This window comes from Fukomys damarensis, unplaced genomic scaffold (genome assembly GCF_012274545.1).
Source record: "Fukomys damarensis isolate Sample0158 unplaced genomic scaffold, DMR_v1.0_HiC HiC_scaffold_16, whole genome shotgun sequence".
NCBI classification, from domain to species: domain Eukaryota; kingdom Metazoa; phylum Chordata; class Mammalia; order Rodentia; family Bathyergidae; genus Fukomys; species Fukomys damarensis.
This window is the reverse complement of record NW_022900928.1, coordinates 86,058,967-86,076,041: the sequence shown is the minus strand read 5'-3', so window position 1 is coordinate 86,076,041 and position 17,075 is coordinate 86,058,967. Positions and strand designations below refer to the sequence as shown.

Below are 17,075 nucleotides of genomic sequence, written 5' to 3'. Positions count from 1 at the left end.
AAAAAAAAAAAAAAAAAAAAAGTGGACTGATGAAGTAACAAAGTAAAAATCACTCAGCTGTTGCTTTGGTGTTCATGGCTACTCCCAGGGGAAGGGACTTTGATGGCAATCATGGATTCATAGATAGGGACTGTGCTTGTGGGAGAGAGACTGGGAGAGGTGTGTATAGAGGGAAACAGGAGTAAGACACAGAAAAGGGGGACTGGGGAATACTGAGAGTTTGCACCAAAGCAACTGCATGCTGAGCCAACCCTTTCCCCACAGTGTCTTGGGTGGGGATTGGTCTGACTGATTGGGCTGATGTCTCACCACCATCTGTGTGAAGTCAAGCAGAGTAAGATAGCTCATCTTGCCCAAATCTACCCTAAGTTCCTCGGCCTAATGATTACCCCTGTCTTGTGCTTAGCACCTCTATGAAAAGTTAAGAGTCCCCAATAATTAAGTCAGGGTAAATGAGCCAATAAAACAGAAGCGGGAATGTATACCCCACAGTGTTGCAGAGTGATTATTGACAGATATATGTCAATTGCTAAATGTTATTTAAAAATGTATTCTCCCTGCCTTGAAGACTTGTGGTCTCCCAAATATGGAAATACAAAGAGTAGAAAGCTGCTTTACCGTCCGGACATAGATGCACCATTGATTTTGTAATTTGTTGCTACCTTCTACTTATAGTAAATGGTCCGTGGTACATAAAAGAAATTTATGTCAGAGCTTTTCACAGTGAATAAATATTAGGAAGAAAATACATTTAAACACTAGAATGGACCCATGTGAGGGAAGACCCGCCTCTCTTCACTGTCGTTCATTTTCTCCCAATCAACTTTATAGTTGCTCTGTGAATGCTCTGCATTTTAAGGTGTGCGATTCCACCTTGTCCTGATATTTGACACACTTTAAAGCACAGCAGGAGAAATCCTGGCCTTTTCCTATGTGCTTTTCTAATGTCAGTAAACACAATGAATAATTAATTGAAGCCTGGCTGCTTCTAGCAGGTACTGAAGGTACTGTAGGCTTACAGATTGCTCTGCCTGTGCCTGGATGAATCACAAGTGATCGTGTCAGGAGCTGGTTTGTCTGTGCCTATTCCCTAGCTCATGCTCCTGAAACTGTACTGGGTTGCCAGATGTAGCCCATGAGCACCAAGCTCCACCCTCTCCTGTGTGTCCTCTTCAGGGGACACAGGCCCAGCTCTGCTCTTTCTATCTGCTGTGCAACCTCAAACCCTCCACTTCATTTTTACTTCCTCTAAGAACCTTTGCCTAGTGAAGATTAACACTCCATCTATTTCTGTCTCATTGAGCCCTGAGCTTCCTGTCCATGGTGTGCTCACACTGTCACACCAAGTGTTCTCCCTCCTACTGGCACTCATCACAGGAGTGTATCTTCAGTTCGCCACTCTGGTAGTCCTTGTGTCACAAAGCTGTTAGGCAGTACACAGACACAGTTACACTTGCTACTGTAAAATATTGCAGTGACTAGCTGTGGAATCATTGAAAACAGATCTGTTCAGCTGACTTGAAATTCCCCAAAACTCCGTCCAGGTCACAACAGATCTGCACCCTACAGTTCCAGTGCCTGCATGTCCCCTTCCCAAGGTGAATCCCTGCTCCCCTGAGATTCACAGAATCCAGAGTTTATAGAAATCCTTTCTTGCTGGTCTTCATAGACTTCAGTATGAAACCCTTACTTATAGCGTGGTTTTGATCATTTTTAAGCTATATAGAAATGGAATCATTCATTGTACAGTCCATGAGTTGGGCCCACTTCAAAGTTACATTTGTGAGATTCACCCAGGCTACACATGTAGGTCATTATGTTTGTTGCTGTACAGAATCTCCTCCCATTGACTGCAGCACCACATCAGGCAGAGCAGTGATATCATGACATCAGCCCCAACCACATGTCCACATCCTAACCCAAAAGCCTGTGAATGTGGAGGTGCGTAGCACCAGGGGACTAATACTACAGATGAAATTAAGATACTACAAGGACTAGTGGGGTGAAACACTGTAATCCCAGCACTCTGGAGGGCTGAGGCAGGAGAATCACAAGCTTGAGCCTAACCTGGGCAATTTAGTGAGATCCTGTCTCAAAATAAAAAATGGACTAGGGATATAGCTTAGTGCAAAGGTCTGGTTTCAATCCCTCAATTAAAAAGATATTACAAGCACTAATGAGTTGTATTCTGTGGCTAATGATTTCTCTGATGGTATCTACATGCTTGGCTACGATAGTAGGTCAGCAGTTGTTACCACTGATCTATTAATAGATCCCTTCTTTCAGCATAACTTGATACCTACAATAGCTAAAACCTCTGAAATAGTTCCAACTCCTGAGCCTTCTGAGAACCCCCATCTGGGACCACCAGGGCAGAGCCTTAGCTTCTGCAGGAACCAACCTCCTCTTGAGGGGCCATTAGGGAGCAGCTAAGTGCCACACAGGGCTTCCCTGGACGGGTAAACATGTTCTATTGGAATGGGCGGTCTTTCCCAAGAAAGCATGCATAACACTAGCAAATTAGCTGTTTCCAAATTGCCCGTCAACCAAGTAAGTGATGGCTATTTGCACTTGGGCTTCATCACATCGCCCCACACACAAAGCAGGTGCTTTGTCAATGACTGGACACCACACTATCTGGGACAGGGAGCCAGGACTGCAGCACTTCCACTAAACTTCAATTCTTTGTTCTCAGGTTTCCAAAATCAACTCAAACTAGTTTAAGTGAAAGAGGACAGAAAATATTTTGTAAGATAACAGGAGCATATTATTAAATCCAAGGGGGGAAATATATCCCGCAGGACAATGATGTCAAAAATGGGGAACCAGGAGGGCTCATTCTGTCTTCTTTGTGTCTCATCTCTTTGCATCTCAGCCTCTCGCTTCTTTCCTGTCGTGCTCTAACATGCTCACTCCTACTGAACAGACTCATTATATGGAAATCAACCCTCAACTCCTACACCCACCTCGGCTTCTTGGGGTTTATGACCCCATCCAAGTTTTAACTCCACACTTGAAACCCTAGAGCAGACTTCAGGAGAAGAGAGGAGTCTGGGGCAGAGTGTGATTCCGGGACTTTGAAGAAGTTGGATCATTTTCTGAGATGCTTCTTTCAAGGCAGCTCTTCCCTGTTGGAATATTGAGTCAGGTGGCAAGCCTGTTTGCAAAGATAAGCTCAAAGCATCTCAGTGTCTACCATTTACTTGCTGGTAATTTTTAATCTTTATTTATTAGTCACTTAATATTTATTAAGTGCCCATAGGAATTTTTGACACTCAAAATGATGTGTTGAATTAGCCAGAATAAAATGTCCAGTATAGAAAGTTCATCTCAAAATCGCCTGTGGGTTCAGTGTGTGTTTAAAGGCAGCCATTACCTACAGATGCTAAGACATTATTCTCAGACTCAGGGATGGGAAAGATGCAAATGCTCAATTTTAAATTCTGTTGCTGACTTCAGTAATGGTGTTTTCACAGAGACATGTTACAAAATTTCTTCTACGATGATCAGGTCACAGCACTGTTGCTTTGGGGAATTTATGGAACCATCTGATACCTTTAAAACATTCTATCAAAACATATCTAAGTTAGGCTGAGTGTTGAAAGTAAGAATAGCATATTTGGAATGAATTTCATCACAGAATCTATCATTATCACAGTCACAATCATTTAAGCCGTGGACCCTAAAATAAATTGAACCCTTAATTACGTTAATTTGCAGGTAAAAGTAATCCAGATAGATGTTGGAGTCAGTAATTCAACTGATTTTTCTTTTTAAATTTTTATTATTTTTGCTTTTTTTCTAAGAATAACAGAACAAGAGTTCAGTCTCCAAACATAGTTTTGTAGACTGTGAACAGAGGGTGGCAGCTGCCTTGGGAATGAGATGGATAAAATGCTGGAGATTGGAGCACTCCAGCAGAATGAAAAGTCACATACTGTATAAAATAGTTGCCTTTAGAAGTCTCCAGATTTGTATGAGGATGAACAGTGGACCCTGGGTGAATCCCTCCGGCCCATATAGAGTTGCGGTGAAAAGCCCAGCGGAGATGACTGGGGCATCCCATAGAACATGGAGGGAAGGGGGAAGGAGTCAGGGAAGAGGCACCCCTGAGTCCTCTGGCCTGATGGCTCTGGGAAATGAATATCCACTCCTCTTTCACCAAGATGGTGGCAATGCATAATTAACTCCCAAGTTAGGTCGGCCATTCTTAACTTTTAATTAATCAGCAGGGCTTGTAATGAGCCCATTGGCATCTTCTACCTCTCTCCCACTCACACAGGAATGGATGTCTCGGTCTCTGGAAAGTCGCTGCACAGCCCACTCACCCTGCCATCTCCCAGACTCATACTATGGAGCCAATGTTAAGTGGCATCTGGTAGCTATGCCCTTCATCCATCCTTCACACTCACAGCTAGCAGAAGCCCTGCCAAAGTACCCACAACAAGCAAGGCCATAGTAATGTGGGAATCTCAGCCATGGGAGATGTCCCCTGCTTCACAGTACCCTGCTCTATGGATGGTGTGTTAGGGTCTTCTTGGCCCCTGTGCTGCCTAACCCATTGCTGATTTATCCATAGCCTCTGAATTTTTAAAACTATCCTCCTTTCTAGCTATTTCCTAGAAAAGGCTTCTTTCCATTGTGGAAGGCAGAAACAGGCTACAAGTCCTCATCTGCTCCTTTTTTTTTTTTTAACTTTCCAAGATTTGTTTTAATTTTAGCAAAACTGCATCAAAAAGACCAGCTACAATTATGCAGTATGACCATCATCATTCACACATCCACCACGGTCTTCATTAATTTAGTATTTAATGAGACATCTCCCTTCAATTCTACAATGTATGTGATTAGAATGAAATATAGTAATTTAAGGCAAACAGTAAAAGATATAATTAAAACTAAGAGTTTTCCTATGATAAATGAAGTCTGAAAAATTCTTCAGTGAGAAAACTCAAACACCTGTGAAGCTGCAAGGCATTTTCACATTCAATTTCTAACATACAGTACTTTCTCTGGAGTAGACACAACCAAACCAAATTGGTACAAACAGTACCTTAGTTAAATGTGTAATAACATGAACAAGTTCATGTATTACAAGTCTGTGACAGGGCTATTACAGAAACCAAGTTCTGACAAAAACTCAAAGCAAAATCTGTTCTAAATCCAAGTTTTTTAAAAAATTGCTTATACTATTTTTTTCATTAAGTTTATTGGTACATTTTAGGTATACAATACAGTTACATTCATCATTGGGATCTTGTACTTTACATGATGTATCTTGGTTCTTATTTTTTTTCCCCATTCCCCTGCCCTCCTTTCACCCTCTCCACCCTTCTCTATTAACAAAGTCTTTGTTTCCTTTTTTTTTTCTTTTTTTTTTTGCTTTTCTCATATTGTTTCTTTTCCTTTCTTGGCTCATCTGCTTCTTAAAGCCTCCAGATAGAAGGGGTGATAGACTGGTGGGAAGATGCACTACTGTGAGAAACAAGAGTCAATTGGCTTCCTCCTTCCTGCTGAGAGGGCCATCTGGTTGACCCCTCTGCCTTCAGCTAAGGGAAATAAAGTGTGCACTTGCCAGCTGTCCCTTGGTGTCTGGCACTGCCTATCCTACACTGTCACTGCAGTCTCTTCTGTGCATCTGCCACCGTCCACCATGATGATGCTCCTGTGTCCCTGGCTCCCTGCACTGTGGCCTCCGCCTATTTACTGTGAAGTCATCTACCTTCACTTCTGCTGGGTGTGGCTCCTTCTTTCCCTTTAGCTGGGCAGCTGCACTTTCCTCCCATGAAACCAGCAGGTCACACGATGTGTGCTCAGGCACTCAGGGGGCTAACTTGATGTGTGAAGACAGCCACACTTTATGGTGGATTCATGTGGCTGTATTATGTATTACTTTATACACTTTCTGAGATCATCACTGTTCTACTTGATGGTGGCTTGGGTCCTGTGAGTTGTAATTGTGAGCACCAGGCAGGAAGGACTCTCAGATCTTTACACAGAAGTTCCCTTGGCAATGTGGCCAGAGCTGCTTCTATAACATTTGTTTCTGTATAATAATAATAAATGTTACTAATACGCTATCATATTTACTACTTATAATTATTAATGTTACTCATTTTGCCTCTCAAAGAATCCAGGATGGTCTATAAATTATATGATCTTCCTAATTTGGAGGGAACTGAGAATTTGTCCTCCACAGCCAATTTGCCAGCTTACATTCCTAGATTTATTCACCCTTTTGCAGCCATCGGCAGTCGCCTCTCCCACCCTCAGCCCTTGCTGCATGTCGAGCTGGCTCTGTGGAGAGCACTCAGTCTAGAACAGGGACAGGAGCTGCCCAGGGAAGAGAGAGCTGGGAACCCAAAAACTTCATACAAGGAGCTATGAGAGGATGAAAACGCATGTGATGAGGAGGCATGGGCAGAAATCCATTAACACTGGACCTCTGTGTGTGCTAAACTTGGTGCCCTGAATTAGAAGCTACAACATGGATGGGAAGGAAGGGAAGGATGAGAAGATGGGAAATCTCATTGTTCCTGGTTGGATTCCATGGGGAACAGATGGTGTGAGGAGGGAACGCACTATAAGATCCCATGCTTCCAGTCTTGTTTACTTGTCACTGGGAGAAGGGCACTGCATTGGCACAGAGCTGTCCACACAGCACAACGCTTCTTTGGAGCCATCATTGGAGGCTGGCCTGGGGGAGAGGCAGCCCTGTAGGTAGAAAAAACTCACAAAGTTACTGGCAGAGCCCAAAGCTGTGGGGAGAAAGATGCCTCTTCTTGTGTCTTGGTTCTTGGCTTAAACTGCAGATGTTTATTTGGGGCAAGTTTTATCTCCTTGTTTTACTCACTGGGGTTCTGTCTTTCTGTGGTTGTTCTTAGGAGCTGGTGGGAAGTAATCCGCCACAGAGAAACTGGAAAGGCATCGCGATTGCACTCCTGGTCATTCTGGTCATCTGCTCCTTGATCATCACCTCGGTTATCCTGCTGACACCAGGTACCTGAGCTCATTCTCAGAAAGCCTGTCACTTCCAGGGAGAAAGAGCACAGCTCCACCTGAGATGTTTTCTATGTAACAAGGGCGTAGTTTTACCCTGAGATGTTTCTTAGGCAACTAATGTTACATAATTTATTTTTTCTTCATTCTACTTTCCCTTGCTCTACTTCTTCTGTGTCACATGATAATATGATGTAATATGCTTTCAGTGAAGGAAAAAATCCATTTCATATGCTTTGAATTTCTTTATGTTGTTAACTAAGTGAGAATGTTTGGCATATATTAAAATTCAAAATAACTTACTCATGTTTGATGAACTTAAAGGCACTGACATTATAAATATAATAAATATATATGTATATAATAGAATTAAGGGATGTTATATAACAAATGAATTAAGAAAAGCTAGATAAGGAGATGTACTGCTGCCACTTCAGCACTCTGGGAGGACATAACAGGAGGATCACAAGTTTGAGCCCAACCTAGGCAGCGTGATAGCAGCTAGACCCTGTCTCAAAATAAAAAATAAAAAGGGCTGAGGATGCATCTCAGTGTAAAGATCTTAGAGTCAATAACCAAAAAAAAAAAAAACTATTAAAAGAATACATATTGAGTGTGAACCCAGGGCACTGTACTTATTGGATACTGCTAGTGAACAGGAGTACTAGCCAGAGTCATGGTCTCTCAGGGAGGAAAATTCACATGGAAAGCTGCAGCAAAGGCCTCCCTTCTAGTCTCTGGGAGTGGTCCCAGTGAAGTTCTCTAGGGCCTTTGGGTACGGAGAGGTCTTTTATGAAGACTCTTCTGAAGAAGGCAATATGTGATAATTCATAGTGGAAGAATGTTATTCAGAGCAGTTGGGCAGAGAGAGAAGAAAGCCTTTGCCTATCACATCGCCATAGGAAAACATCATGTCCATAGATAGCAGTGCCTATCTGTTTTATCCATTCTCCTGGTCATATTAGATACCTATATTTGTGGGAAAACCCCAAACTTTCAGTCCTCATTAAGCAGATTGCGCAGATATTACCCTTTAAAATAGAAAAAGGAGTAATATGGTAATTCCTCAAAAGGGTTAACAAAGTTGCCATATTACCTAATAATTCTACTTCTAGATATATACCAAGAAAACTGAAAACATATTTATATGGAAACTTGTGTATGGTGCTCATAATAGCATTATTTATAATAGACTAAGTGTGGAAACCACTTAAATATCCATCACCTGGTAAATGTATCTCATGTCCCCTCAAAGCCTCATGCACTTCTAGGTGGGGTTTTTCTAAGCTTGCTGGATGTAGGGTGCTGGTAGTGAGCCTTTTAGAGACAAGTGCCCAAACAGTAACCCCAAACCCACTTATCACAAAGTGCCAACACTGCGATTAAACCCAAAATTTACAAAAAAAAAAAAATTCATACATTAACATCTTTTTGTTTTAAAAGAAAAACAAATAACACATGTGCCATAGGTCTGTCACCACTGATATAGGGTGTGTGATACTGGGATTAAGGGCATGTGGTTCTAAATTAGTCCATTGATTGGAATTAGCATAGCTCAGGGTGTGGCTGAATGGATTTACTGAATGCGGAAACCTCACTCTGAATGTGGATGGCACCACCCAAAAAGCTTGTAGCCTGGATGGAATAAAAAGCAAAGGCAGGCTTGCTGTTTGGGACATGCTGCTTCCTGTCTGCCACTATTTTTCCTCTGTGATGCCCCTCTACCATACACCCTGCCTTAGAGCCAGCCAACTATGGGTGGAAAGCTCTATAAACTGTGAGCTGAAATAATCTTTTCTCCCTTTACTTGTGGGAGTGGGATATTTTGTTCCAACCAGGAGAAAATTAATTTAAAAAATGAACAAATAATTGAGGCCTAGCCATACAATGGTATATTATCAAGAAAAATTAAGTACTTCCAAGTGCTAAAACATGTTTAAACCTTGAAAACATTATGTAAGTGAAACAAGTCCAGCACAAAAGGCCACAGATTAAATGAGCCCCGGATAGGCAAATCCATGGAGATAGAAATCAGATTAGCATTTGCCAGGAGCTAGAAATTGGGAGAAAAGGAAATGACTTTTAATAGGTATGAAAGTTCCTTTGGGGGTGATGATAATATTCTGGGAATTTGATAGTGACGATAGATGCATATTTGTTATTATATCTTGAAAAGCACAGAGTGACACACATTATAATGAAAGATAAACTTTTATGATATATAAATTTTACCCCAATTATGCTTTTAGTTTAACAGATGATAGCAAAGTTATAAAAAATAATAATCTGGCCATTTACATGTGAAAATGCATAAAACTTACCTAATATTGAAGAGGTTTCAGCAGAAATTCTAAAAAATAGTGCCCTATGGTCCTTCTTATTGGACCATATTATTGTAGCTCAGAGCTGCTGGAAGGTAGGGTCTCAGGATGTAACACAGCACAACCCCCTAAACAGGACAAAGACGCATGCAGTGGTTGAAAACTGCATGAGACTTGAGAGAGATGAGGAAGGATTAGTAAAGACAAATACTTGTTTTGTTTGGTGACTGTGTTGCTGATGATCTAACACAGCAGGGGACCTTAGCAACTACATATTATAATTACTATAAAGAAAATCAGGTATCCCTCAGGACCTGGGGAGCCTGTTCCTGCCTTGACTTTTCTCAGAACAGAGTTCTCTTTTATGTAGCAAATTGTTTGGCTCTGTGATCCCTTCTCACTCCCCTTAGGACTTAGACCCCCACAATGTGTTATGTAGCTTGTAGTTTCTCCCACATTTCCAAAGCCCATGCAAACATCTATGTTCCTAGAGTCTGAGCACTCTCACAAGCATAGCTAAAAGCAGCACAGAACAGCTGCCAGGAGCTGCCACACCGGGATAGTCAGTGTAGGGGGTGTCTGGACAGGTAACTCCAGGCTGCCGAAGAAGCGGCTCTCCATGTGTGCCACTCAGTGCCTGGCATTTCACCACATAGGGAATCTGGGGCAGCAGCTAATTCAGAAGGCATTTTGCATTTAGTTCTTGTATATGCAGTAAGAGCCACCAGTGCAGAGTCCCCTCTGCAATAAATAGAGAGGACTGTCACTGTTGGCCATTATCTCTTTGGATGCTGATGCTAGTTGTCAGGGGCAACAATGAGCTGGAGGCAAGCACAGGGGTGGAATTTGGTGAATCTCTGAATTCCAGAAGGACTTTGAGGAGCAGAATTTTCTTTCATTCTTCTTTCATTCTGAGCCTTGCTTACCTCTTTGGTTTTGTGAGGCTTCTGTGCATAGTACTTATGTCCAGGGGCTGTGTGACCTGGGCTCAGATCTGCCCCACATGAGACTCAGCAGCTCCTCCCTTCATGGGCTCTCTGTGTCACTCTCCTGCTGGCAAGCTGCGGCTTTTGCTTTGACCTTCAAACTTGTGTCAGGCAGAGGAGTGTGTCAAACTATCTATCCTCCACTGGCCCCAGATCTTTCTTAAATGCAGTTATGTGCAGGGCATCTTTGTGCCAGCTGATCTTGCCTACCCATCGAGCCACCACTAATGGTGCCCTGTTAGCAGCAGAGAACACACAAAATATAAAGAAAGAAGATGTGAATGTTCTCCATGGAGCCGAGGGCAAGGAGATTTCACAGTGTTGTAACCACAGAGAAGAATGGAAGTCACAAGGCAGGGAGTGACTGTAGCATGTAGCCTTGGGTAGTTAACTGAAGCTGTGGTCTAGGAGACACAGATATCACCAATGGTAGGCATGGTGCCCACCAGTGAAAGACCACTTCTAGTCTCAGAGAGTGGACAGGAACATTTTGGAAACATTTGCACACAGTCTTGAGTGCATCCTATAGCATTGGCTTCATTTTGATAGACTTTGTTTCAATCATATGTGCTTTAAAAAAAAAAAAAAAAGACCCAGGATTTTCCTACTACTGCTGATTTGCTTTCTTGTATTCTGGAAACTGAGACTACAGTATATCTGCTTTCTATTTCTTATCTAAAAACTCCATTCTGAGCTCAGTGGATTCTGTCTTTTTCTGAAGCCACATCCCAGGATATGTGGCCCCCTCCGAGTGTGGTGAGAAGACTCCTACAGGATGCAGGTTTTGGGTCTGGAAGGGTCTGTGGCAATCATTCTGAGCAACGAGGCTTTTTGTTCTATAAGACAGTCTAATTATCACCATTATGCACAATTTATGGTTTAGAAATCAAATTAAAAGTGGCTGAGGCAATCTTAGCTGTGAAAGGATTCACCAAATGAGAATGTGTCCTTTTCAGTTTTGTTTTTCATTTCTCCCTTGCTGGTCTGTGCTCTTTTCTCAATTTCTCTTTGGAATAATTAGCCCAAAGTTACCTTTTATAAAATTTTTGTATATGAAGTATGCGTCTGCCTTTTCTGGCAGCTGAAGCTCTTGCATTCTGACGTAAGGACTCTGCTGTTCGGCATCATCATTGTTGAGGCATCTAACATCCAGCAGGGCCATCTTCACATCAGAACATTTCTGACATTTGACTTTGAGGGATTTCTGCATTAATGACAGACAGTGGTTAGTAATGAAAACTCTAAAACACATTCAGGGGTGCATAAATGAAAGCCCTGGGTATCAAAAAGTCATATTAAAGATGGACTTCAGCGTAAGGCCAAGAACAGGTTATCAAGCAGAAAACCCACTGGTCTTTAGGCCGAAACATAACAAACGGGTTATTTTATGGAACTGAAATGTCATCACTGTTTGATTTATGTGCAGTGTCTGTGACAGTATTGCTCACCCTCTATCTGTTTAAAATTCTGGAACAAATTCCTTTAAAACATTGTATTAAAATTAACATAATAAACTATGCATTATATTATATACAAAAAAGATATATCCATTATATTATATATATTATAAACATAATAAAATGCATTATATTATATACAAAAAAGATATATCCATTATATTATATATATTATATATATCCATTATATCATATATAAAAAAGATATATCCAAATTGAATATTTATCGGCATTATCTTCCTGGGTGAAATCTCAAACTGAACATGATTCTATCATCAGAACACCCATCAAAAAACAGTATGTAGCCAGCACTCTCCAAGCCCCCATGCTCTTTCTCATCATGAATTCCCTCAAGGGCTAGCTAATTTCTGACATCTTAGAATAGCTTTTCAAGTTTTCATACAGTGGTACCTCAGTTCACAAACTTAATTCATTCCACAGTTCTGGAAAAGATGGCCACATTCATGTTTATTCAGGAAAGATGTCCGCAGTCATGTTCATCACCTGATGCAAACAAAATTTGCAAACAAGAATAAAATTTTGCCGAATGGCTCTGTTTGTGAACCAAAATGTTTGCAAACAAAAGCATTCATAAACTGCGATACCACCATACTTTTTACTTTTACACTTTAAATATAATCAGTCATATAATATGTGCATTTTCTGGCCTTATTCTTTGTGAAATTCATTGTGGCACTTTAGATTACATTAGTTTTCCATCCTTTATCTTACATTGGTTTATCTCATCACAAAGTCCCACGTAATCCCTATGACAGTTCCAAAGTAGGGTAGCATAATCACTGGCACTCTTGTATATCTTAACAACTGATGGGTAACTTATGATTTCTTAGTCTTATAGAAAAGGTTGCTGGCTTCACATCTTCCAGATATTTCTCTCTGCTGTTTCCTACATTGAACACATCCACATCCGCCCTGGTGTCCTGTCATCTCTCATCAATGACTGTGGCCCCTGCATCTTGTCAAAGGCAGCATGGGTGTCTCGAATGAGTCTGTGATGAAGCTCATTGGTACATGGGCCTCAGGTGGTTTCCTGGATGCCTTTGTTTCTACTCATCTCCATCTGCCAGCCAACTGAGTGGGTAGGATGGTGTCTGCTATGATTACAGAGCCCAGATTTGTTTGGGCTGAAGCTGATGCCACTGCTGTTAGTGTTCTTTGTGACCATGGTTAACTCATTAGTGCTAGGTGAGGCTGAGTGCTATAAATGAGTGTTGCAGGGTCATTTACTGAGATTGTGTAGAAAGGGCTTCATGGAGAATCAGCAAGAGCAAATGCTGAAGGACTGACCATGTGGTGCTGGAAGGATACCCAGGAGGAAGGCATTCTTGAGCCACCACAAGTTGTCCTAAGTGCCTTAGACAGGGGACTGATGACTTAGTTGCCAGAATTTCAGGAAAAAATACAACAAAGATAATTTCTGTGTTATGCTGCTAGTTTTCTTAGATGGTTTTAAAGATATGTGAACCTATAAGAAAAAGCTTTTAAAATAAAGCAACATCTGTGGGACTACTCATAAACATAAACTTTAGGTAAAACCCTAAATATTATACTTTAGTCATACAAAGACTTCATTACAAGAAAATAAGCAAAAAATAGAAACAAAGGTATAGATTATAAAACAAATGGCTTCATCATTCAAAAGAAATGGATTGGGCATCTACTGTATGTCAGACCCCTTTAAAAGGTGAAGTCATATTTCCTATCTTAAAAAAAGTTGGGGGGCGGAGTTAAAGCTAGTATGGAATACAGAGTTCAAAGTAAATGACCAGATCAGTGGCTGCTCTTAAGGTCAGGAAAGGAGGCTCAGTCAACTTGGAGCCTCAGAGAGAACTGCATCCTATAGAATGCTGACAAATTTTTTATAGATCATCTGCTGGCCCTCAGATAAGATTTAAAGTAATTCTCATCCCAACTGTAGTTGGTTCATTTCTTACATTGAGAGTCGGACTTTTCTAGAGAGATTTATCTGGAAAAATCTATTTGGATGTGTTTTGGAGTAAGGCTAACTCTGTGAAAGGGAGCGAGTGCTCCCTAGACACACAGCTGCTGCCACTCCTTCTCCAGGGATTCTATGCATGGCTCTGATGACACCTTCTCAGTGCTGAGCCCAGGATTCATCTGGTGAACAATCTGCTATGGCTGGACACTTTATTCAGAAGTAGATTTTAAAAAATCCCCAGGGTGAACTTTGCAATTTGCAGAGATGTACCTGGCTTTACATTTCAGTGTTCCTGATCTGTGGACAGTAAAGGATGTTAGAAATGTTTTCCTTCGTTATTATAATAACCTATCAAGAAGCATGAATGAATGAAGCTTGAAGCATGAGATGAATGTAGCAGCTACAACACATATCATTGACTACACTTCTTTTACTTAAAAAGAAGGAATCTAGGGCGGGGGATTTAGCTTAGTGGTACCTGCCTTGCAAGTGCAAGATCCTGAGTTTGATCCCTAGTACCAAAAACAGAAACAACAACAACAACAAAAAGGAGTCTAATTGAAAGTGCTGGTCCAAGCACCTAACAGTGCCTAAAACACAGTGTTTGGTCCACACAAGCTCCATACTTGTGAGGTAAATCACTAACAAAACATGTTGCAGTGCTGGCACACCTAGTCCCTCATCAGAACTCTTGACTTAGTAGTGCCAACATTGCAAAGTAGTCAGCTGCCTTGAATTCCCCATTTGTTTAGAAGGGAAAAAACAAATCATCAACTTTTGTAGAAATAACAGAAAACATTACAGTAACAAAATAACATGAAACATCATGAGTTCCATTCTGGAAAAATTGTTCATAAGTTGGATTCATTCATAAGCTGACAAAGTGAGTCATAGGACACATGTGGAAGTTCACAACTCGAATGCTCAGAAGTCAAGAACTTACTGTACACTAAATATGAAATGTACTTTACTCTGAGCTTAGTATGGGGTCTGTGTTGGCCACCTTTGTCTTTCGGGGACAACTTAAAGATGAAAGGGTTTATTTGGTTCATTATCTTAAAAGTGTAGTCTGTGGTCCACGGGCTACAAGACAAAACCATCATGGTGGAAGCACAACATAGCAAAGCTGCTAATCTCATAGTGGCCAGGAAGCAGAGAGAGCAAAAAAGAACCAGAGACCAGATGAACCCTTCAAAGACACGTCCTTAGTGACCTACCCACTTCCTCCACTGAGCTCCACCTGCAACAGCCTATTGGGCTATGAGCTCATCAGTCTATTGATAAGGTTGGTGCCCTCATGATACAGTCATGTTTGAAAGCCGCATTCTGAAAACATGAGACTTTTGGGAGCACGTCTTAGATCTAAATTATAAAGGTTTCCTCCATGAAGACATATCTGACCAGATTGCCATAATCGTTGCCCCCTTTATATTTAAAAACCTCTTCGTACTTGACATCTGCCACAAAACTACTCACATCTCCCTACAAGACTTACTTAATCTCCAAGCTGCTCAGGATTACCTCCCTTCAGGTGACTCCTTGCTCCTTGCTCTGGAAAGGTAATAAACATCTCTGTACTGTGAAGATGGAAGCATTTTGAGTTGCCAGGCTATTCCATTGCCATCAGGATCAGACATTTATGAGAGGTCTCTGGCTAATCTCAGTGGATGCTGCTCAGAATGCCTGGGCCACACCTCACCTACCCCAGTGCAGGCAGAGACAGTTGAGCAACCATCTAGCCCATCCTGTGGGCTGGGAGTTCTTTCTAGTTCTCTGTACAGGTGAAGTTTCAAATGTTTCTCTAACACTTTCACTATTGTTATACTTCTTGTTATATGTAGGGTAGTTATATTATGTGAGGTAGAACTATGATCATGTTTGGTGTTTATTTGGAGATGAAGTATGGTTTAAGGAAACGTGTTTGAGTATCAAGTTGACAGGAGTTGGATGTGGCAGTTAGGGATTATTAATTTGATTGGCTTTAGGATCCTCCTGAGGGATTAGTGGACAACACTTCTTAGATCTGGGTGGGTCTTAGAGGCATGATATCTGGGGGTTGATATCTGATCCCTGGCCTCTCCCTCTGGAGCACTGTTTCCTTGTTCTGCTTCCAAACCACAATGAACTAAGCAGCTTTGCTCTACCATGCCCTTCCACTATGATGTTTCTGCCTAGAGCCAACTTGCCGTGAACTGAATCCTCTGACAATGTGAGTCAGATTAAACCTCTCCTTCTCTCAGGTGTGAGTATTGTGTGTCATGTATAGCAGTGGGAAAGCTGACCAATACACTAATGCCATGAGTATTTAACAAATACCCTAGAGCAGGACAAGAGCCTGAGCACTTAACTCATTCCCTGGCCTCCATACTGAACACCACTTTGCTCAGACTGCAGCGAGACGTATGCTAAGGATGACCAGGACTCTGCAAGGGCATAAGTGTCCTGTGGGTACTGATAATGTATGAAGCTAAAGGGCTGCAAGAAACTTTACTTCTCAGTAACCCCCAGATGCCCTTCAGGGTGAAATCCAAATTACAAAAGTCAGAGGCCACTTCTTAATCTCCAACTTCAATTTGACCTCCAGTTTAAGTGAAAGGTGAAGCAAAGAAATCATCTCCCTTCTAACAGCAAGTATGGGGAAGTGATAGAGAAATACATATGAAATCATAACTGCACTCAGAAACAGAGTTCTTCCCATGAAGGAACCTGCAGCAGGAGGCAAGATCCAGTCCCTATCACCCACAGGCAGGTTGGCTAAAGTCAGCACAGTGGGAAGGGCTGGCATGTTTATGTCCTGGAGAGGACAGAGGCTGGACTGGCAACCATGTCTTAAAACATTACCCATCTAGTAGAGGAAAGGACTTCAGCACAAGTGGCCACACAAGTTCTGGTCAAGAGCCATTGCCCAGAGAGTCTTCATACTGTGTGATGTGACTCCTGAGACCACCAAGAGACAACCAGGACACTGGGATCAAAGCTTCCAACAAAGGCCCCTATAGGCCAAAACCATTACCCATGGAGCCAAGCAACAACCTACACAAGCACACTGAGATCCAAGGAAGTCTACATCAATAGGGGAAATGGGAAATGACATTTTAGGTTTTTAAAGGAATTATCCACTGAATAAAGGAGGCTGAAACATAATGCAAGAGTATATGATCTTGAAAAAGAGCTTAATGAGGAGTTTTAGAAATTAAAACATAATCATCTTAAATTTAAACTCTAAGTAGCTGGATAAAAGAACAGTCAGATAAAGGAAACATTGATAAATGGAAGATTGAAGCGAAGACATCATGACAATGTCCTTCAAAGATGTGGAAAGATGGAAAACATGAAAGAAAAGGTGTGAGCC

General features: G+C 41.5%; 1 protein-coding gene across 8 annotated transcripts in view; it reads left to right on the top strand.

Annotated features, from left to right (window-relative positions):
• Positions 1 to 17,075, top strand: part of Dpp6 (dipeptidyl peptidase like 6) — an 851,974-nt gene that overhangs the window by 572,125 nt on the left and 262,774 nt on the right. For 7 of the 8 annotated variants that reach the window (XM_033764445.1, XM_033764449.1, XM_033764448.1 and 4 more), the window contains one exon: positions 6,885 to 6,999. In XM_033764445.1, coding sequence (XP_033620336.1) covers positions 6,885 to 6,999 — 115 coding nt within the window. Of the gene's footprint in view, positions 1 to 5,856; positions 5,947 to 6,884; positions 7,000 to 17,075 lie in introns of those variants that run through there. The other variant, XM_010641490.1, reaches the window with a different exon arrangement.